The sequence below is a fragment of the Syngnathus leptorhynchus genome, chromosome 14, assembly GCF_054491065.1.
Source record: "Syngnathus leptorhynchus isolate UIUO chromosome 14, UIUO_Slep, whole genome shotgun sequence".
NCBI lineage: Eukaryota > Metazoa > Chordata > Actinopteri > Syngnathiformes > Syngnathidae > Syngnathus > Syngnathus leptorhynchus.
Genome location: NC_141208.1, coordinates 7,597,983 through 7,620,771, shown reverse-complemented (window position 1 = coordinate 7,620,771; position 22,789 = coordinate 7,597,983). Strand labels below are relative to the sequence as shown.

Below are 22,789 nucleotides of genomic sequence, written 5' to 3'. Positions count from 1 at the left end.
ATCTTTCTATTTGTCAATCTTTGTCTTAGGTCAGCTGACCCAGGAATGCACAAGTTACCAAACATTGTAATAGGTAGCTCATGACGAGACAGTGACAGACAGACGCATGTACAAATAACTACAATAAGTTTTCTTCATATTGTATGCAGTCACCGGGATACTTCTATGAATGGATCCTACTCCTACGGCACCGGCAGCATTGCAAAACGATCGCGAGACAGAGTAAGAAATGTCACTGTTGTACTAGTTTGATTACGTCACAGACTGGAGGAAAGAAGCGTGCGTATGTTTGTGTGTGAGAAAGAGACTAATGTCGCTTCTTAGGGTTGATTAAAATGTGGGGAACTGGTTAATCATTTAATATTGGCCCCAATTTGACAGTGTTTTAGAAATTATTTTATGCAGTTTGTAATCATTAGCATTATACAGTTTTTCAGAATGTTCTCAAAGAGGAATTAAGTACAAACTTTTCAGGGGTGAGGGCATTTAAATACCTTATTTTTTTATTAATAAAAATGCATCTATATGTACTAACCACAACCTTGGAAAGACCTCACACAAAGATAAGCTTATAGAGCAGATAGCTGTGCTCAGGTTAGAGGCCATACGTGTACTGATAATGAAAGAAGAAATATGGTATTGTTTTGCAATAATTGAGCTCCCAGACAGTGTAACCATAAAATGAAAGATATACCAACAATACTAGGAAAAGAAAAAATGTACTGAATAGCATGCATATCATGTCCACCGATAATCATTTCCACCAGGAGGTACTTAGTGATATAATAACAAATATATATAGTTAAACTAATTTTCACTGACAGCATGAGGCTTTGCCCTAATGTGATTTGTCGTGTAATATTTGGACCTGCCCAAGTATTGAAGCTAAACATACTGTATACTGTAATGCTTTATTTGTTTGTGTTTGCTTTGTTTTTATTTATCAGGTCGAGTTCTATTTGGAGCTGGTGGCCTTCGTGGCGTCCAACATCCATGTCTCTATTGAAGGCTACAGAGAGCAAGATTCTTAGTTGTATGGTCACACACCTCCCGACACATCATACCAATATTTTGTGTCTTCTCATACAGTATAAAAGTTTGAGCATCTCATTAAACCTGCAGTGAGACAGAGAGAGAAATATGGAAAATGTATTACAGTTGTTGGAGAGAAACTAGTCTTCTGAGTGCCATGCCATTGTGAATGCAGGTTGTTGTTGGTACATCTCATGTAGTATTAAATTGCAGTAGACTGTACTGATGATTAACCTAGGTAAGTGTATCTCACAGCTTCCTTGACACCCGTCATAAAATAAAAAAAATGTGGTTGCAGGTATTCAAAATAATCTATGGGCCAGGTTTGTGACCCTTCCAACTCAAGATCGAATATGGACTCTGACTCTTACCAACAAAGTGGTTCCAAAGCCTGTAGAGCAAGGTAGTACCTCTGCCTATCCTTTTTTTCCATTGTTTGTCAGAGTGCAACAGGCAGGCAGCATTCTTGATGTATCTTCTCCCAAACACTTACAAGTTGTTCTGGTTTAGGTCATCGCCACCTTTTACTGTATATTGTCAGAGCAATATCCCCACAATTGACATCACTTTTAGGGATTTTAGCTCAGCGATGACATATCCTAATTAAATTAATGTTGAAAGATAATTGGTTTATTTTTAACAAATCGAAAAAAAAAAAATATTGAAAATTGTGATGATTCATATGCACCTGCACATGTTTTAGATTCCAAAATGCCGCTGGTGATGGTCCATGGCTTTGGAGGAGGCGTAGGCCTATGGATTCGGAACCTGGATGCACTGTGCCGGTCACGGCCTGTTTATGCCTTCGACCTCCTTGGCTTTGGCAGGAGCTCCAGGCCGTCTTTCCCTTCTGATGCTTCCAAAGCAGAAGAGCAATTTGTCAACTCCATAGAGCAGTGGAGACAATCTGTTGGTGTGGAGAACATGATTCTGTTGGGTCACAGCTTGGGCGGGTACCTGGCTACATCCTATGCCATCCAATACCCTTCAAGGTAATTATAAAAAGTTCTAGTATCGGGGTGGGTGGGTCATATACGGCAAACAAGATTGGAAGGGATTTCCTTTTTTTCTAAATAACTCTGCCTAGAGCCCTCTAAGCCGGACTTTTCGAATAATCTTACAAATGCACTAGCAATAAGTCTTGCATTATTGTTAAGTACTGTGTTCTCTTCCAGAGTGTCTCATCTTATCCTGGTTGATCCATGGGGTTTCCCTGAGAGACCGCAGATCCAGAGACAGGAGAACCAAAGTCAGGCCACAGAATTGGTCAAAAGGCCATCCCCACCTAACTGGGTGAAAGCTATTATTTCCGTAGTTTCCCTCTTCAATCCTTTGGCTGTCATCAGAGCAGCAGGTCCATGGGGTGAGACATAATCCCTATGTACTTGAATTCTTTATGGCATGTAACCTATCCTCTTACCTCACAGAGTGTTGTTTATTCAGGTCCAGGATTGGTGAACAGATTTCGTCCTGATTTCAAAAGAAAATTTGAAGATTTGTTTGATGATGACACCATGACACAATATATCTATCACTGTAATGCACAGCCGCCGAGGTATGTCAACACACTTTTACATACAGTATGATACCCAAGATTCAATTTCTGGTCCTCGTGCACACCCACAATGTGCACCCCTCATTATTTTCAAAAGACTATTTTTTTAAATTTTTGTCACTTTTCTGTTCTCAGTGGCGAGGTGGGTTTCCGGGCCATGGCTGAGTCTTTGGGTTGGGCAAAGAGACCCATGCTGCAGCGAGTCCATCTGTTACCCAGTTCCATGCCGCTTACCATGCTTTATGGCGCCCAATCGTGGGTTGATAGTTCCTCTGGGGACAAAGTGGTCCAGGTTAGGAGCCCCGCTCACACCAAAGTGCTGGTAAGTGCAGCAGTTATCAAATTATCAACCGTAAATCGGCTGTCCTGGTTCAAATTAGTGTCATCTGACACTAGTTTATGTCACAATATTTATTCGGGAAACTTATCTTGCTGATAATGATTATTTGTTTCTGTTCATCCATCAATCCATTTATAATATTGAAATTTGTTATACTCCGTAGCTGATAAATGATGCCTCTCACCACGTTTATGCCGACCAACCGGAGAAGTTCAATGAAGTGGTCGAAAATATATGCAACTCTGTTAACTGAATAGAGCTTGTGTGTAGTAATATTGTATGTGTACTGTGTACTGTATGCTGTATATATAAAGCCAAGTTCAGAGGGTTTCTGTATCTTATATAGGAATGTTGTTTTTGTTCTGTCCTTGTCTCATTGATTTCATCATAATATAAAAAGTCTGTTTCTATAGTAATGTCTTTTTACCTATTACCATCTTCTTTCTATTTCTATCTATTTTGGTTCTCGGTGTGACTGAGTAAGCAACCAATTATTTGTTTTTCATTCGCTAGATTTAAACATCATTTGATTTGAGTGGTTTATTACAGTTATGTTTAGCATTTCGACCATGTTAAAAGCATATATTTATTTTTCTATATTTTTTTCTTTTGATCGCTTGTTTGATTTCACTCGTGACTGAATTTTCTACTTTAAAAACAATAAATGGTTTTATTCATTTGAGGCACTGTATGTGGGAAGAATATTCACACAAAAACAACAAGGGTTTATGCATCATCCACAATCATAATATAGACTAAGAACTTTATTTTTGTGAATAATCTAGTAAATTTATGAAAAATTCACTTGCTTGTATGCTTTTGTGTCATGTATTGCCGTCTAAATTATTTAATCCACACCAGCTATGAAGAATTACAAATTACTGATGATTGATTTGATACCTGAACGTGTTTTCAGTGACCCACTTGAGAATTTGGGCATTTCATCTTCTACCACTAGGTGACAGTGGCATGTTTCCTATTTGTCAGAATGAAAGGACGGGTGACTCGGGGGAGGAAAATAATCACTTCGCCTTATATGGACTATGCATACTTGTATAACAACAACCGTAGTTAAATACATTACAAATTGAGATGTTACAAATTTCTGCTGTCTATGTGATACAGGTTGAAGTGCAATATCTGGAGAACGTTGAATATTGCTTACACAATATTCAATGTTCTCAACAGAACCTGTGTGAACATTGTGTACACAGTGATGGGTGATCTTTTCTGAAAAGCTTGCTGTATGGAGAGTAAAAGAACTCAATTCAAGATTTCTCATGTTGGGTATAGTTTTATCATCACCTTGGGCGATACAAAAAAATAAATAGTAAAATGGTACTGAATCAGCTTTCTTCACATCGTGATTTCTGTGAGGTTAAATATACTGTAATAATAAAAAAATGAAATGTAGGTCAGTGTTTACCATTCTCATAGGGCTACCTGATGAGTCCACTTACCAGCGTGATACAGTAGTGAGCTTACGTTAATTTTTTTTTGTGCACATGACCATAAATAACCTACTATAGTGAAAATGGCCAAGAAATGATGGGTGGAACTGTATAGTACTTCTGCATTTTTCCCTTTTGAACATTATCTTGTAGCATTGCACAGGTGTCTTTTAGAAAATAAAGTACAAGAGTAAACTGCCACTGAGGCTTTTCCTGTAGTGACATAATTAATGTAATAAAAAAAAATAATGGAAAATTACAATGCATCCAAACCTTCCATGCTACATTCATTAAAGCCATTGTGAATTCCACTTTGTTCAAAAACACATTTCACATACTAAAACTAAGTTACACAGATTCGGTATAAAAGAATTGTGAAATAAAAATGATTGTTCAGTAAGGTTTTTTTCAGTGCTTCAAAAATGATTTGAAAAATAACGAACCTTCATAACAAAAGTCTTCGTGCTGTATGCTGTCAACACTTAACACTGTGTGGTGTTTTTAAAGCAAAATATATTTCTGCTAAATGTCATTTCCTACTGATGTTTTTCAACAAGTTGCTGCAGAGCACTACATATTTTAAGCGAATACTTCATATTGACTTCATATTTCACAGGCATCGGTGACGAATATGATATGTAATGATGCCAGTTGCTTCTCACTGTTCAAAAACAATGATGTCAGCCACTCCGTGCACTTGTGTCAGTTCTTTGCAGTCCAGAGATGCCACCAGTTTCCTAGGCCCGGGTTGAGTCGGGATGAAATGTTCTGTCAATGTCACGGTGGAGTGACCGCTGACGTCACTGAGATAGAAGAATAAGAAGTTAACCATCAAGTAAAATAATCAATAACAGAAAGTACAGTTTGCACAAGATAAGGAGTCCTACCCAACAAACACTTCGTGGCCTTTCTGCAGGCCCAGTCCTTCCACTCTAAAGACCACGCCCATCAGCATTCTCGGCAGCGGGTTAGTGAATGTGATCTTGGCTGCCATTTCCTTACCAACCACAGCTTTTCCCAAAGGCTGCCGATCATAAATTCAGAATTTCCATATATGAATTGATGCAAGCACATTTAAATTTGATACTAAAGTTAAGAAAAACTCACCGTGACGTTGAGATCAGGTGTAAGGAGCCTGAAGCAGGTCTGGTTGGCTAACACTTGCTTGGTTTCATTGACTCTTCCGGACAATGTCAGCATCAGTGCTGCCTGATCCACCAGTTGGTTCTGGTATTGTTGATAAGGCAAAATCCATTCAATCTTTTTTTCTGTGTATAGACAGATGGAATGACTTAGAAAATTCTCACATTAATCTAACCCTTGAAGAATATGTAAGCATATACAGCCGCAGTCATGCATTCTTCAGCATTTTTTATTGCCCTTGGAGATGTTAGCACTACCGAGAAATGAACATATTTGGCACGTCCTTTTTCACATACGCACACACAAATTGTGGCACTAATGTGATATCCTCTTGGCAACGAGTGCTTTTCAAGCTTTGGTGTGACATTCTTTCTGTGGATGCTAAGCTCTTTTCTAGTTGAAAAATTGATTTACAGCACTAAAATACATTCACTGTGTAGTTCACCAGGTATGCTTGCACAATAAATGAAGAACTGCAAAAATTGGACAAAGTACTTCTCCAAGCCATACCCATAGTACTACTGTAATTAAATATCATTAGGCTCTTAAAATAATGGTTTTAGTCATACTTTGAAAAAAAAAAATCCATCCATTCACCCGCCCATCTGTCCATCCATTGAGCCCTTGAGAGTCAATTTCTGTAAAAACTGACCTTCGTTGGGCAAAAGCTCCACTGGCAACTGCTCCTTCTTGATGGTGCCCTTCACAACGCCAGTGTAGTACATGACAGCCACGTGACTGTGCAGCGTAGTTTTACGAGGCTCAGAGCTCAGATTCTTCACCACGATGCTCAGATGAGCGTCGGTCCCCATCCTGGGCCCCTCTCCCTCCATCTTGACTTCAATGCTGACGTCCTCTGCCATGGGCGAGGAGTAGACGTATGGCTTGCTGCCAAAACGACTCGCGGTCTCTACGGCGATACGCTCCTCCTCTGAACCTGGAAAAATGGATAGAGAATGGGAGGAGATTATCGCTTGATATTGATCTTGAACAATCTAATTTAATGGTGAACATAGCACGAATAGAAAACTCGTACCTTCCTGATGTTTGTACAAATGAGTGATGTCATGTCGCTCATCAGATCCAACTGCTTTTGTGCTGATACAGTGACCAACAGCTTTCTTTTCACTCTGGATCTGGCTGAATGTACCATCGAGATTCTTTTGCCAATAGATCTTGTCACTGTTGACCTAATAAAGGAGTAACATTCCAACCATCAGCAAACAGGGTTGACTTGCCTTTTATAGAGATGATGACGAATATAGAAAGTTTGAATGTAATGAAGACTTAGCCCACCTCTGCAAAAACAAAAGGTGTGTCATGTTTGAGGTAGACCTGGCCAGAACGGATGGCAGTGACAGAGGCAGGGCCACAGCGGAAGGTACCCTGACTTGTCTCCTGGGGTGTGGAGTCAACAGCTTGCCAGCCCCCATGACCATGGGGCAAGTCTGGTCTGGCCATCCAGCAATCATTCCATACATGGAAATTCCTAAACACAAGGGTTGAATATAAATATGATTCTGATCAACTGTTAATCACAGGGTGACTGTTTTAAGCATCCATCCATTTTCTGAACCGCTTTGTCCCCACGGGGGTCGCGGGCGTGCTGGAGCCTATCCCAGCCGTCATCGGGCAGTAGGCGGGGGACATCCCGAACTGGTTGCCAGCCAATCGCAGGGCACACAGAGACGAACAACCATCCGCACTCACACCTAGGGGCAATTTGGAGTGCTCAATCGGCCTACAAAGCATGTTTTTGGGATATGGGAGGAAACCGGAGTGCCCGGAGAAAACCCACGCGGACACGGGGAGAACATGCAAACTCCACACAGGGAGGGCCGGAGGTGAAATCGAACCCGCACCCTCCTAACTGAGGCGGACGTGCTACCCAGTGCGCCACCGAGCCGCCCTGTTTTAAGCATTGCAATTGAATTTTTATTATTTTCCTCGACTCGCACAGATGGACGAGGAATGTCGAGCACCCTTGTGTGACGGACTGCTTCTACTGAAGGTTGAAAATTTGCATGAACTCTAATTGAAGGAGCATGTCTACAGCCTGCCTCAAATTCAAGGTGACTATTTCGCATCATATCTAAATATAGCGGACTCTGTATATATATACTATAGAGCAGGTCATTTTGATGTCCCAGATCATGTCACATACCTCTTTCCATAACTTACCAGACAGAATCACTATTGAGGTAGTCGATCGGGTCCATATTCTCATCAAAATATACATCTGTTGTGAGGGACACGTCAGTGTCATGAGCAGACTGGAAGTTGGTCACGCTGCGAGCAGGTATGCCAAGACAACGAAGTACTTTATACAAAAAAAAAAAAAGGAATGTAGTTGTTAGAGAACTGAAGGGCTTATTTCACATTGCAATTATGAGTCCATTTTTCTGAACACAGAAATATTTCTACCAAGGTGACATTTGCATGATAGTACTACACTTTACTATGCTGGTGGAATGAAAGCGACTCATGTTTCTGGATGAGGGACCAAAGTAGAAGATATGACAGGAATGTCAGTGGAAAGCATTTGGGGGTTGTAAATGAGTTATGGCTATCAGTGCTTAGGTCAGCTGGCTATCATGTGCATGCACACGCACACACGTGGTGCAGCCTAACCAGGCCTGGCAGAGAGAACACTATGATTGTGGAAATTTTTAAAGTTGACTTCACATGGAAATGTTTTTGGACTGTAACCAAAATCTACTGTGAAAGAGAATTGCATCTTTGTGACCCAACTTGGAAGACAGCAAATCTGGCACTGCTAAGGTCAATCCTGTCATCATGAAATATGTCTTCACACTGTCCTCCTTATTTGCTCACCCACTCACCTGATGTTGTGACTCCAGAGAAGACCCAACATTGTCCATATGACACAGGCATTCCATTGGAAGAGTGGTATTTTTTCAGAATCTCCACACTGCTGCTCCACGCGGCAGGAGGCACTCCATCAGAGTAGTCCCCAGACCAATTTCCAATTAGAACTCCATAATCGTCTGGTGCATTTATCTAAAAATATACCCAAAATAAAAACAAATTTTATGAAATTTTCTGTATCAAAGTATATTTATGAGTAGTCACTTACCATGGCTGATATGACCCTGACAACATTAACAGGATCCCCTCGACCAGATGGTGGCATGTCACTCTTCTCCAGAACAAATAGACATGCTTCTAAGATTCCCTCATGAAACTGCAGTCAAGAGACATATAGAATCGTTTTGTCATATTTTTAATTAAGATTAAAAAGCCAATAGAATTATGTCATCTTTAACACAGATGACAGCAATGTACAATATTGATAATCCCAGAGTGAAAAGCACAATCAATGTCTGTTTTTAAATCTGCATTGCCTTAGAAAATGCAGTGCTGTGTCAAGAAGTGTCTTTATAAATTCTTTACAAACCCAAAAATGTTCCGTTCTTCAATGTTAATGCATATCCATACCAATGCAACTAGCATAGTCTTTTGCAGATTGCATCATATTGTATTTGTATGTTGTGGCTTTAGATTGGTGTCTCCATATTGCTAACAAATTGAAGGAACCTCTTTGACTTTTGATTGTGTCACTAGAGCTTGTTGAAGATCATTTGATGCATAAAGCTAACCTGCTCTGTATATATAATAATAAGAGATATAGTTTGCTTTTTAGGAGTTCAAAAATAACAAACAAACCAACAAACAAATTGTGGGCCAATGACAAAACAAAAGTAAGATAGTACAAAACAGACAGGATATTTGTATTTTCAAAGCATTTGGACATTTTGAAATACAGATAGAGGGAAATACTACAGTGATCAGTGTGTTGTGTTGTCCAGAGAGTTCCTACCTGACCAAAGTTCCATGTGCGAGCTCCAATTTGCTTCTCAGTTCCATAATAAATTCTTCCAGTGTCATTCAACACATACTCCTTTCTCTCCTCTTCATCATCCAGGAATACTGTGTCCTCTGAAAAAGACTACCATTTAAAACACCTGAAATATTTCCTTGAGATTATTATTATTATTATTATTATTATTATTACTGTAGTAGTGGTGGTAGTATAGTTGATGTTGTTTCTCATTCTCATTAGTTTGTCCAGGTTAAGATTTTAAATGTTTTGCTTTCTCCCTTTCAGTGAAAGAGGCCCTGCAAGCCTGGTCTATTCACCTCTTAAGTTACAACATCCCTCAAGAATGTGATTATTTTTTTTTTTTTCACTAAAAATTAGGGTTTATAGAGCCAGGAAATGGTTCCCAAACATGGGGCCCAGTACTGCCAGGGCACAGTTGGGTGTTTGTGCTGCACATGTGGCGTTTTTATCCCATTTCTTGTATCTCTCATTGTTGCTACAATGGGTGGGAAACATAACGCGACAAAGATAGAGTAGCATGACAAAAAAAAAAAAAAAAGTGGAAGGAAGAGGCTTCCAGTCATGAGGGACAGCTAAGAGAAAGAGGGGAAGTTGTGTGATTTGGGAAGGACGGGTTGAAGAGGTTGTAGGGTGGAGTAAAATGCTTGACATTTGGCAGGAGAACTGTATTTCTCAAATGTAAGTCGGAACAGAGACAGAGATGATGAAGATGAGGGCAGGGCTCTGAGGTGAGAAGTTCAGGTCAGCAGATGTGGCAAAACTATGTGGAGGAGGCTTAAGGAGGAAATAAAGTTTTGTAGGGTAGAGGACAAGTTAGCACCAAACTGTGTGCACTTATATGACAGGCAGACAAGACTTTCACCATCTTACCTGCACACCAGGGGTTGAAGAGCATGATGATGTTCTTGCTGGAGGTGTAAATATTTGGAGTTTCATTTTTCTGGGTGCTGGTTGTGACTGTCAGATCACAAAGACCAATCACAGCATTGGCAGGAGAGCTGACAGACAACGTCAATTTGTTGTTATTTTGCTCTTCAATCTTAGCGCCCCATTGTTTATTATCCAAGGTATCAACCAATGGGATGATGATGTGGGTCCCTTTAGACACAAGTGGTCGTGGACCTACAAAAAAGATCATATATCAGGTTAAAACAGATGAGACACATTTCTACAAAAATGTGCTGCAGTTTTTCAGATTTTCACCAATTATGAAGAGAAACAAAATGCCAATCTATCCTACTATATTTTATTTATTTATTCCTCAGCAAGATTGGAATCCAAGGTACTTATCTGAACTCTTGGAATCAAAAAGTACATTTACAAAAATGCATGCAGTTTCTGTCTTTCCACAAATTACCAAAAAATATACAATCTTTTCAGAACAACCTAGTATCTGATTAGCAAGAATTAAATTTGATTGATGTGTGTGAAGTATTACATTTCACTGAACCTTCACCTTCGGTACACAAGACTTAAAAATAAAACCTATCCCTTTTCATTACTGTCCAAAATTAGAATTACCCTACGTGGCATTATTACAACATTTTCTGCCAGCTAATATTGAAACTCTTGATTTAGTGAAGTGAGACAACAGTAGCTCTCCAAGTAACTAACTCTCTTGCTTTCTTCCAAGCTGTTTGCTTAGTGGTACTCTTTTGGACTGGATTCTGCTGGATTTGGTTACGTGAAGATCGAGCTTATCAAGAATCCATTGTTCTCTATCTGATTCCTGACAAGACCTCACTTTCCTTCCTCTCTCATCGCAGAACATTACTGAGAAAAAAATCAATTTCAAAAAGTCCGCTTTATTCTTATTGCTTCATCTTTGACTGAAAATCTTTACTTCTGTTTGAACCAGATAATGAGTTAGGAATCTATAGAATGACAAAATACTTTGTCAAGGCATTGAAAGCTGTGCTAATGAGGATTTATTTAAGATTACATAGATGGGATGGGTGTGAATTTTCAAATGTTTCTGTTGTGATGCAATGGTCATCATTCCAAAGAGAGTCGTCATGGCTATTTATTTCAAATACAGTCTCAGCACACTGCCTCCCCTTTGCTTTAGTAGGCACAGATGTGCTTGAGATGAAATCACAAATCTTTATCATGATCATGATTAATCCCTCTTAATTTTGTGAAACTCCAACTCTTAGCTTCAGAAGCGCTAAGAATAACATTGAATTAAATTAAGGATTTTAATCGTACAATATCTCATAGCTTCCCAAGTAACATTTGACCCTGTATGATCACCATACACATTTAAATTTTTTGTTGTTGTCTCATACATACCTGTTCTCAGATCTAGAAGCAGCTTCTCAGTGTCAGCACGAAAGGGCCTGTTGAACTCTAGCTCTATTTGGAACATCTGTCCTCTGCGGATGATCAGCTTTTCTGAGTTGTACAGGTCAGTGTGATGCTCTTGTCTGTTTTTTCCTGTTTTGGAGCTCAGCAGATCCACAGAGCACACAGACAACTTCATAACTGCAAAAGAAGGGTGGAAAAAGAAATGAAATGTTTGAGTACATTATTACAATTTTCACTGACCTCAAAAGTTAATCTACTTGCACTGACATCAAAAGTTAATGGACATTACCTTCCATTTCGTTGGAGTCTCCATTTTCTGGCTTTGGTCCATCAAGTCCTGGAATCGGCGTGGGAGGGTTGACCAGTTCCACTTTATCCGTGATATCATAGGTGGTGATATTCTGACATTTACAGCAGCATGGGCACATTTTCCGAAACCAGCGGCGACAAGCACTGTCCTCTGTTTTGTTTTCCCCTTCCTTGTGAATGGACAACTCTACCCTGGTGGGTGGGGCTGCACCAGGAAAGCGTCCCATATCAGATGTGCCTCTTACTGTCAGCCTCTCACCTGGCATCCTTCAAAGGACATGGCATTCATTTATTTCAGTCAAGACAGAAAACAGAATATTAAGTCACTGAATTGCTATTAGAACCTATAGAACCAAAAAAAATGGAATGTGAGATCATAAACAATGTAGGCTGTGACTGAAACAAATAAAATTAATATACATGTTTAGTAAATTAGAAACCACTAAATAGCACATCATTTTGAATTAGAAAATTATACTTCACATTTTCCGTGCCAGAGAGGAAAAACAACTCAATTATTGCTTTGTGCCATTGTGTCGAAGTTGACATGATACTCTCAAATTAACATATGAATAAGCCCTCTTTCCTTTCCTTTATTTTTTTTCATCACAATTTGCGTCCACAAACGTTGCATTCCACACTTGCATTTTCCTGGCCTGGCTTGTATGTGTAATGTGGCCACGCATTATAGATGATGTACACATCATATGGGCATTTATCACAATGTCACATTCCCAGCACTGTGTGGAGACCCAAGAGACAAAGCAGAATTTGGCCATTTAAGCTTTGCCTTTTGTTCTCAGCTTTAAATCGGGGTGAGAAATTCCAAAGTAGGGAAAAAAAAGAAGCACCACAGTGTGTTTATTAAAACAAAAGCCGAAGGGAAGAATGACATTTCCGCTTGGTCTTTTATGTTTTTTCTCACATCTTAATGTTCCTTTGCCTCATCCTGAAACTTATATTGACCATGATACACAGCAAAAAAATCCAAGATTAGTAAAAATGTTAAAGCACCCGTAGAGTCTGTTGACGCTGGTAAAACACCCGTGAAGAGGAGTAATGAGCATAAATAACACACAAGGCTATTATCTTTTATGTAAACAATTGAGTAGTTTCTTTATGCCATCATTATTCTAGTTTTTACGACAATTGAATTTTCACTAAACAAGTGACTGCACGTCTTTGTAGTTATTCTGCGATTCAAACTTTAAAATCTACCATTAAAGCTACCACAGTTTACAACTATCACTCTTGCAAGGCAACAATCCGAATCCTATTTAAAAAGGAAAACTGTCATTGTGTAGCGAGTGTGTCACTTTGCAGTCCTCACAAGTTTTATCTTAATTTCAACTGGGCAATATAAAAAAAAACGTGTACATTTCCAGTTTACATCATATAAGGTACAAAAATCCCTTGAAAATCATAGACATTTATTTTAATGCTGAAATTCTTTTGATTTTGGTAAGAAAATTCAGAACAGTAATTAAAACTTGGTAAAAAAAAAATAAAAGTACTGCGCATAAAATATCACAAAATGTTTAGTGTTTGGAGTAGTGCTATAATTGTACAAACACTATTATGGAAGGAACGGAGAAAAATAACACTACTTTTTTTTACACTTTTAGGTGACCTGAGAGAAAGTTCACAATGAGGAAATGTACTGTTATTTGTTAAATATTAGCATGTGACTGCAGTTCGGAGGAAAGTCGGTTATGGTGAAGTGATTAAATCCAATTAAAAGGGCACAGAACAGTTGAGGATAACGTAGGGTGTGGTTTCTGAAGTCCCAGCCACCCTTTAAGATATGTCCAAGTTTAAAAAGTTTTGTTGCTTGATGTGTGGCCGTTCCCCCTCACATTCTGTGTGCATGCATGCGTGTGCGGACGCATGTCTAATCTAATTTTTAACACTGACTTCCTGAGTTCACCCTTCTGTTTCCAAATCCAATAAATATTTGGGGTAAACATCCAAAATCATTGTGATAGAGACAATAGGGTATGTCAACTGTGTGAACAATATTACAATTTGCCCTCTATCCATAACTACTGCAATCACCTATGACCTTGCAGCCTTCCTTGCTTGGTAGCTATTTTTGGCTAAATATAACAATACAGTTGTTTGTTTATATGTGCTTTGTGATTGGCTGGCAACCAGTTCAGGGTGTTCCCCGCCTTCTGATTGGAGTCTGCTGGGATAAACTCCAGCACACCCACGACCCTAACAACCAAATGATAATTCTAAACAATTGCAAACTTGTGCCTCTCAGGCCAATAGTTGGATATGTGCCCCGAGTAAACCCATGCAGGCACGGGGAGAACATGCAAACTCCACACAGGGAGAGCTAGAGGTGGGATCAAACCCATGTCGTCTGTACTGTGAGGCATACGTGCTAACCAGTTTTTCCCCGTGCCACCTCATTTTTGTTAGCATGTATACTTGAAATGATATACGTTATAATTTGAAAAAGTACTGATAAAAATGTTTATCAATATTTATACATTCGTGGGAAAATCTGTGACAAGTATATTTTACAAGTCGTCAGCTGTCCGTGTGAGTAATTTGGGGGAATTGCATGCATTGCTCAAGTGCATGAAATAGGTGTTGCATTAAACATGGTAGAAAGCTTGTGAGGCCCCAAATGATGGATTTTGATTTAGAACCATCAACCCTAATCCCTGAATCATGAAATCCCATTAACTAGTTTGAAATTAATTTCCACATCTTTTTTTCCTGCCGATCACTGTAATGGAAGTCACATGTTCCTTTATCCTGCCTACATACTCCCACTCCATCTTCTTTTCTCAGTGAGTTTATGTTGGCATGGCACCACAACTGGAATGCCAACTGGCTCCTGAGATAAGCGCTTAAAACTTAGGTTCTGTTTTGTTGTCCTTAAACACTATCATCTACACACAGGGCTTGTTCGTGTTTTGTTCTTTTTGTTCATCTGACAGACGCACGCCGCCCCCCCCCCCCTCTAAAAATAAATATAATGCTACAAGGAGAGTCACAGCATGAAGTTATGAATCCTGCATAATCAAGCAAAACAGATGTCATGTGCAGCCTGGTAGCCATCATACAACAGGTCCGCTAGCCCAAAGATGAAACTTAACTAAAATCATCTGACAAAGCGTACCTAACAAACCAAAAATGTCATCTGATTTTTGCAGAATGTGAAGGCTTCTTGTTTGTCAACTAACAACTGAGGAGAGCTAATTTTGTTTGTGCTCACAAAAGCTTCAGCTTTACACTCTATTTTCTCTTAAATCAACAACAGGATGACGACTGCAATTTGCCCAAACCTTGTGCAAAAGTTGTAAAACTGTCAATTTCTTTCAGTGCCATTTCTCAAAGGAACTTAAGGTCAAAAGGCTTCCCTTTCTTTTGTGGGAAAGGAAACCGTTATTTACAATTCTCATTTAGCCATGAACAAGATCAATGAAGGAAAAAAGAAAACACAAATCTTACTTTGTCTGTGTAAGGATCAGTGGTGAAGAGTCTGCTTCTTATCCTCTCAAGAACCTTTTGGAAACTTTTCTTTCTACTATCACTTGCTCAGACAACCGAATATGACAGTCCAGGAATGTTCTGCATGGGGCTTTAAGCGTTCACACACCCACTCTAACACACACTCCGCCCCAGTGGGCCACAATGTGCGACTAAAGTTTCTCCCACTCCTCCCAAGATGTCTCTTTTCAGTACTCAGCGCTATTTGGGTGTGTATTGTGTAAAACGGGACATGGTCTGTGTGTAAACCAGCACGTAATTTGAGTGAGAGAGAGAAGTTGTGTCATTAACATTGAATATAAAAATACCAAAATTGAGGCTTTAAGTAAAAGTATCCTGTATCATTAACCAAAAGAAAATCTTGGCAGGATTCTCAAAGAATTCCCCTAACAGTTCAAAAAATGCTGCAGACCAATGGATTGTTTATAAAAAGGCGTTGTCAAACAGCTACTATATGTGTGGTATTGCGTCATTCCTAATGATGTCAAAGGTCATTCATAAGTCAATCGTTTTCTTTTGAGAAATTGCTGGGAGCAATAAAACAGAGAAGCCACATTTTATTCATTAGTGTAGTTTATATGATTACAGAGGATGTATGGAAAATTAACAACCCCGCCTATAAAATGCTTTTCTTTTGAAAGAAAACATCAAGCAATTAGAAAGTTGAATAGAAAAACTGCTACAACTAAAAAAAAATAAAAATACCACATCTTAACTCTTATATAAGCATAAGGATCCCCCCCAAAACACGCACTACACATAAGTCAAGTTTATTCAATACATATTACTCAAAAACACATTTGCCACTCAACATGTTATATACCAAACAATTTAAATTAAAAAAAACAGAAAGCGCTTCATAGTGGGATTAGTTCTATCATGCATTTTCTTACAATAACAAGTCAGCATTTCTCTAATGAAATTGAAGCCTTGTTACAATATAAAAAAGAAAAAAAGAAAAATCAGAACTGGTAGACTTTTACAGATCCAGCAGAACAAACAGCGGTGTGATGAATGGCAGGGTCAACATTCACAGCTTCTGGCGAGCAGAGTACGTGAGCAGAAACATAAAAGTGGTGAATTGAGCTCCCTGAGCATCTGAGGGCAACAGAGGGGGGAAAAAAAGTTCTGGTTGGCACTGTTGTCGTGAAGTAATTCAAATAAAATCCATAGAAATAAACACTGGGTAAATCAGACTGTCCTTGGTGTTAAGTTATCTCTGTGTATTGGTATTCATCAAAAATAACCACACTCCTTTGAACACACCAAATTGAATTTCAGTTTCTTTGTGCTTCCACTTTAAAAAGAAATAAAGGGAGAAAAAAAACTTCTGTGATTGCATCATCATGGTAGCTTGGCTTGAAGAGGTCACATATTTTTGAATCCGTCACTCCTATTACTGGCAGGAGTAGATGAATGTCAACTTGCTGTGGGTGATGATTCACTTGATTCATAACAGAGTGACATCAAGTCTGTGTGATGTTCACTGGTGTGATGAAACGTGCCCGTGTGCTACGAATCATAAATGTTTGCAGTGTTCATTCAGTTTTCAGTGTGTGGCTGATTCATGCGATAGTTGCTATGGAGTTTAAAACAAACAGACAAATGCATTTTATCTTCCTGTTTGCTCCAGAGTATTTTGAAGAAATATGTTCTCAGTAATTTAAGGCAATATGTTTTCATGAAAAAATAGAAGAGCACTCAGTACTACTACTTTTATTTTTTTTAGGATTTTCAAGGATTTTCAAGAATAGTATTTCAACAAAAGAAAACAGAAAGACGGTGTAAGGCGAGTTTAATAGCAGAAAAATAAATAATTAATTGCACCAAAAAATACATTGACTGAATTGAAGTCTTCATTTTTAGTTTGTGTAGGTTTACTGTTTAAGCATACTTTAAAAAAAGGTCAGAACGAAAACATTAGAGCTTGTAATAAAGGTGGTACAATAGGGAAACATCATTTTCATCTTTAATAAGTAATATCGGAAAAAATAGATGAGTGATAGATTTGGGATTAGTACAAAAACAAGGCATCTGTTTTTCATGTCATCACGAGCATGTAACAACTCAGCAGCGCCATTTGTACACAGAATGGAAATTCTCACATTGCTTGTTCTTATTTGAAAGTGTCATCGTCTTATCACCACTGACTCAATCCCATCCCAAAACACAGACTGTATCCAGGTATATGTCATTTTTCACAGGAAGCATAATGATGATGTCAATCAGTGCCCCTCGGGGCGTTCCTTATTTACTTTTGTTTTTTGTTCCTATTCATCGACTTAAATGTACCCATATATAAACTCTAAAGATATTTCAGCATATTTGAAACCACATACAAAGCATACATTTAGAAGAACAGCTTCACATAATCAAGAAAATAGTTTTTTGAATGGGTCAGTGCACTGATGTGAACCAATCTTGCAAATAATCACAACAGATGATTCCTAGTGTGCATAACATAACATTTAGAATTGAACCATGTTAAAATGGTGCATAAAATAGCTCATTTTATCATCTGTCTGGCATGTAATTGGTTAAGACATGCAACATATCCGGATCCAATTTGTGGTCATGTGACCAGAGCGAGATTTTCATAGCAAAACCTGTAGTCTGGAAAACAGATTTGGAGAGGAATTGGGATTGAAAAACTTTACAAATTAAAACATGAAGCAAGTCAGCTGTTTTGTGCTTACCCTGTTGGCTTGGATCCCAGGTACGTTCTAATTATTTATAACAGTTTTATTTGTTTCTTTTTTTTTTTTTACAAAAAAACGGTGGTGAGCAAGAAATCATGAGAAGACAAATATTTGTCTTTTGTTAGCTATTGTGTAATATCTGCAAACAGAAGTATTCAAGTGTTCAAAGTCGGTTTTGTCTGTTCAAAAATTATAGTTGCTAAGCATAATCCAGTTAATAATCCAAAAGGATCACCAGTATCATTTTTGCTAAATAGAAAGTGAAACTGTGCAATGGTTCCCTTTTCTTCACTCTTAATCATGCAATGTTTTCTCGTGGCTACAGGTTTCCCGATGAAAGTTGAATTTTAAGCAACACTAAAACACATTTGGTTTGTCCACCAGGACTTCTTTGTGGACTGATAACCCAGGACGAGGTTACAGTCTTGGAAGGCAACGACCTCATTATCCCATGTCATTATGAGCCTCAGCATGCCAGCTATGCGAAGTACTGGTGTCGGGGAAAGATGAGGGAATTCTGCTCAAGTTTGGCTCGTACAGATAACTCCCTCTCTGATAGCCAGTCTGAGGACAGTGTAAGTATTTTTGATGACCAGATCCAGCAGGTCTTCACTGTGGAAATGAAGAACGTAAAGGAGGAAGATTCTGGCTGGTACATGTGTGGTGTGGAGCTTGGTGGATTTTGGCAAGCGGATGCCCGTGCTTTCACTTACATTAAGGTCATACCAGGTGAATGGAAGTTGTATTTAAATATCAATATGTTTTATTTTTAATGCTTTTTTTTATTATGAGAAAACGTCTGTTTTCTGCAGGTATGTCGGTAGTAAATGACAGGCTGAGCGAGGAGGAGGGGCAAAGTGTCACAGTTCAATGTCGCTACAGTCCAAAATACAGGTCGCTCATTACAATCCATTTAATGTTCCATTTGTACCCTTGTTTACTCTTACTTAAATAAAATATACTTGCGTAAATTAACTCAAGCGCTAATAATTCCAATAGTTCAGAAGTGGGGATGTTGCAAATCATTGACCAAGGTAAAGGGTTGAAAATGGCTTGCTCTTTTTAACGATGCAATAATAATGGTTGTATTTGTCAGTTGTCATTTTATTTGAACCTATATTGTTTGCCATAAAAACAACAAGCGTATTTAACTTTCCATGCAACCAAAAACGTTTCATTCATTCTGGTCTGTCATCAACAGAGGAAGTGAGAAGAAGTGGTGTAGGAGTGGAGACCCGAGCTCCTGCCTGGTGACAGGTGCTGAGGGAACCTACGAAGACAAGTCAGTGGCCATCAAAGATGACAAAATTGGCACTTTTACCATAACCTTAAAGAAGCTGCAGATGAGTGATATGGGCTGGTACTGGTGCGCTACTGGGCAACACCAGAAATCAGTGCTCGTGCAGGTCTTAGACCGACCATCAACTGGTAAGTTAACAGCAAGTAAGAATCACATAAACTTCATATCGATATTTGTGAGATCTCACTAGAAATTAGTTAGCAACCCAGACCAGGTAAGTAATGTACTAACCTTTGCTGAATATAGTTGCAGTCTTCACAATGACCCATTCCATGATGTCATGAAGCTAATATTGTAGACACGAGGAATGTGTATGTGCAGATTACTTGTCATTCAAGAAATAGTAGCGGCATATAGCTATTCAGCAAATCTCATGTCCACACAATAAAAACATTTGCAGATACCGCTTAAAATAGTCAGTCTGAAAACTCACAGCTGTGTTCGTATTTCTTCCAGCAGCAACGGCCATGACTGTGTTAGCGCCAGCAAGCATGGTGCTTGCAGATGCAAATGTCCCCAAATTCAACACCGATGATTGCTGGATGTGTCAAACGTGAGAAAGGCAGAGAAACTATGCTTTTATAGATTTAAAAATCACTGGAAGTATATTTGACAAGAGTTTTTTTTTTTTTATGCTGGACAGTCTTGTGAATTTGTTGTGATTGTGTCTGTGTTTTAGTTTCATCATGCAGTCTGTGATGATGTTTGCGTCATGCATGCTGTTCGTACTCTTGGCTATATTAGCAAGGAAGATGTGGAAACATAGTAAGTTCACACCACATTCTTATTGAGAACAATACATATCAAGAGAACATTTCTTTGACCTTTGACCTTGCATGGCTGCATGTGTATTATCTGGTTCTCAATAAATATACATACAACAGTTGAAGTATGATCAATATCTTGAAACTCCTACTCTGTTGATTTCCAGAACAGTTAGCAAAGCTAAGACAAAATATGGAGATGAAAGCAAAAAATAAGGTAAGTCCTCACGAGCACATGACCTTTCAAACACATAAGAGTGATTATAGCACCATTCTTTTTTTCTGTTCTCCAAAGGAGGACTATGGGAATGTGACCTGCAAAATCCCCCCTGCAGTTTTCCTCAACATGAATTCAATGGATGCCCAAGTCTACTGAAGTAACATACCACAGTTTTTTTTTCTTTTTGTGTTTTGTTTTCCCCCAACTGCTTGCAGCATTAAGCAAAAAAAATAGATTTTTACCTAAATATTTTCCTTTAAACTGCAATTCGACTCCACAACATTAGAAAAAAAAATAAAATCAAGCCAGAAGAAGCAAAATAATTGCAGTAACAAATGTAACTCACAGCACTTCTAAAAGGGGGGCACAGTGTTTGTCACAATGCATGTAAAGAACACACTGTTGAAAATATATAAAAAGAAATAAAGGAAATGACTTGATGATGGGTTTTGGACTTTCCAAATAATAGTGCCTTATTTAGACTTTGTGGCAACTGAGATCACCCATTGGTCTCCCCGAATTCCCTACGGCCATCATGCCACTGCTCTTGTTTGAAAAATGCCAATTGATGAATGAACCTCAACTCAATTCAGGTTCAATTGTTGTGCCGTCAATTCACCATAATGCCGACTTTCTAATAAGAAATGAGGTAACATTATTATTGAAATCTCATCTCAAAACAATAATTTTGTTTGCAGCGACACCTATGATTTAGGTCCTAAAGGGTTAAAGATGCAGACATTTTCTTTTCTCAGAATACCTGCCAAATACTGGTAGGTTGTTGCCCTGAGCAAAAGATTACATGTGCTCTGCAAGATGAGCAACTCTGTCTCCTGAAATATATATCACTCCTCATGGAGAGAGAAAACTGTATAGTGTGTTGTGATGATTGATTTTCTGAATATATAATTCATATGTATTTCATTTGACTTGAAAACTACGCCACACATGTTGAATTCTTGTTAATCGCAGCATCTTAAAAGAAGGCATAACGTGAGGAATAATGATTCCAAAGATGAATGAATGAATAATTGAGTGAAAAGATGAAGTTTCAATAATATATAAATGAGTTAAAATCTAAATGAAATAGGTGAGTCTAGAGCCTCCCTCAAAATATCAGCAGTCTCTGTGGTCCGAATGCCCTCCGGCAGGCTGTTCCAGAGGTGTGGGCCAGAATGGCTGAATGCAGTATCTCCACAATTTGTTTTTCTAGCTTTGGGAGCAATTAAAAAGCCGGAGCCAGAGGATTTCAGGGCCCATGAGGGTTCATATGATAAAAGCATATCAGATAGATATGATGGAATACTATGAAAGAACCTTTAAACTGATTCTGAAGCATGCGGGAGGCCAATGCAGTGATCTTAAAAGTGAGTATAATGTGCTCCTACCCATTTGTCAGCACATGAGGTGCTGAGTGCAAGAGTAGTTGTAGGTTTAGATCACTCTGTTTTTTATTTTTGGAAGATCAGAAAGCAGGGTATTGCAATAATCGAAATGACAGAAGATAAAAGCATGCATGAGAACCTCTGCGTTACCTTGAGAGACTCTGGATGAAGCTGTTTCAGAGTGTGAGACCAAATGGAAGTATTGAATCCATGATATCATTCAAGTCACATCATTCAAAAATCACAGATGACAAACGGAATCAGCAAAAAAAAACATGAAACAAAAATCAGAATCTTTCCTTTGCTTCCTAATTGCACTAAATGATCAAGATTCATTATACTTTAGTTTGAATGATGCAACATCCCAATTAAAAGTGAAAAAAATGGAAATGTGTGTAATTTGCATCATCATCCCACACAGCAATATATTTGGACGTCACATATTGGATTTTTTTTGTAATTTCCTGGTTGAATTTCATAACATTTCTGAGTAGTGATGTAACAGAACAGATATATAATGGCCTAATTAGTACAACTTGCATACTGATAGACATAAAGTTAAAACCAACATCAGTCCACAGCAAACCGCTTGGGGCTGCTGCTCTGCATGATTTTATGGAACTGTTATAATTAGTGCTTTTCATGCATAATTTCCTGGCTGTTAAATCAATTATGGAGCTCTCTAATCAACAAAAGACACCTTCAGGTACTCCGAGCTTCAGACGTTGTGGCTGCAGACCACCTTAAATATGACGGTGACAATCAAAACAGAGCAATATTCGTATCTTCTGAATAGAGAGCTGCATGGAAAAAAAAAGGTATAAATCTGTTTTGATTACTGCAGGATTATTTCATTTTTTCTTTCCATCGAGCCACAATGAAAGAGACAGGACCAACGCCAGTCTGTTTATC

The 22,789-nt window shown here is 38.6% G+C and overlaps 3 protein-coding genes across 5 annotated transcripts; 2 read left to right on the top strand and 1 right to left on the bottom strand.

Moving 5' to 3' along the window:
* Positions 1–3: 3 nt before the first annotated feature.
* On the top strand, positions 4–4,620 carry abhd4 (abhydrolase domain containing 4, N-acyl phospholipase B). The gene is made up of 8 exons (XM_085929789.1): positions 4–222; positions 948–1,033; positions 1,331–1,435; positions 1,736–2,024; positions 2,208–2,395; positions 2,476–2,587; positions 2,723–2,909; positions 3,091–4,620. The coding sequence occupies exons 1-8, from the start codon at positions 170–172 to the stop codon at positions 3,178–3,180; spliced, it is 1,110 nt and encodes a 369-aa protein (XP_085785915.1). The 5' UTR covers positions 4–169; the 3' UTR covers positions 3,181–4,620.
* On the bottom strand, positions 3,675–15,559 carry tgm1l1 (transglutaminase 1 like 1). Of its 2 annotated transcripts, none has more exons than XM_085929787.1 (14): positions 15,471–15,559; positions 11,983–12,269; positions 11,679–11,870; positions 10,257–10,508; positions 9,363–9,481; positions 8,619–8,726; positions 8,365–8,542; positions 7,703–7,841; positions 6,818–7,010; positions 6,558–6,711; positions 6,174–6,458; positions 5,486–5,646; positions 5,266–5,402; positions 3,675–5,181 (listed from the first exon to the last, which is right to left on the bottom strand). In XM_085929787.1, exons 2-14 carry the CDS (start codon positions 12,266–12,268, stop codon positions 5,037–5,039), a joined length of 2,349 nt encoding a protein of 782 aa, XP_085785913.1. In that variant the 5' UTR covers position 12,269; positions 15,471–15,559; the 3' UTR covers positions 3,675–5,036. The 2 variants fall into 2 exon arrangements, with proteins under 2 accessions (XP_085785913.1, XP_085785914.1); XM_085929788.1 differs by having other exon boundaries at positions 11,983–12,261; positions 15,471–15,547.
* A 2,526-nt stretch (positions 15,560–18,085) lies between these two features.
* pigr (polymeric immunoglobulin receptor) lies at positions 18,086–20,932 on the top strand. 2 transcript variants are annotated; one of them, XM_085929791.1, is made up of 8 exons: positions 18,086–18,225; positions 18,593–18,937; positions 19,021–19,102; positions 19,410–19,636; positions 19,968–20,061; positions 20,188–20,273; positions 20,440–20,489; positions 20,568–20,932. In XM_085929791.1, exons 1-8 carry the CDS (start codon positions 18,177–18,179, stop codon positions 20,646–20,648), a joined length of 1,014 nt encoding a protein of 337 aa, XP_085785917.1. In that variant the 5' UTR covers positions 18,086–18,176; the 3' UTR covers positions 20,649–20,932. The 2 variants fall into 2 exon arrangements, with proteins under 2 accessions (XP_085785917.1, XP_085785916.1); XM_085929790.1 differs by having other exon boundaries at positions 19,965–20,061.
* Positions 20,933–22,789: the final 1,857 nt, after the last annotated feature.

Excerpts from the sequence above, each read along its gene's own strand:
- abhd4 (XM_085929789.1), top strand. The coding sequence starts at position 170 with ATGGATCCTACTCCTACGGCACCGGCAGCATTGCAAAACGATCGCGAG. Across the intron at positions 1,034-1,330 it reads AGAGAGCAAGATTCTTAGTT|GTATTCAAAATAATCTATGG; the intron begins GTATGGTCACAC and ends ATGTGGTTGCAG. Across the intron at positions 1,436-1,735 it reads TCCAAAGCCTGTAGAGCAAG|ATTCCAAAATGCCGCTGGTG; the intron begins GTAGTACCTCTG and ends CACATGTTTTAG.
- tgm1l1 (XM_085929787.1), bottom strand. The coding sequence starts at position 12,268 with ATGCCAGGTGAGAGGCTGACAGTAAGAGGCACATCTGATATGGGACGC. Across the intron at positions 7,842-8,364 it reads CTCTGGAGTCACAACATCAG|TACTTCGTTGTCTTGGCATA; the intron begins GTGAGTGGGTGA and ends TTTTGTATAAAG. Across the intron at positions 6,459-6,557 it reads TTTGTACAAACATCAGGAAG|GTTCAGAGGAGGAGCGTATC; the intron begins GTACGAGTTTTC and ends CCATTTTTCCAG.
- pigr (XM_085929790.1), top strand. The coding sequence starts at position 18,177 with ATGAAGCAAGTCAGCTGTTTTGTGCTTACCCTGTTGGCTTGGATCCCA. Across the intron at positions 18,938-19,020 it reads TTACATTAAGGTCATACCAG|GTATGTCGGTAGTAAATGAC; the intron begins GTGAATGGAAGT and ends TGTTTTCTGCAG. Across the intron at positions 20,274-20,439 it reads AAGGAAGATGTGGAAACATA|AACAGTTAGCAAAGCTAAGA; the intron begins GTAAGTTCACAC and ends GTTGATTTCCAG.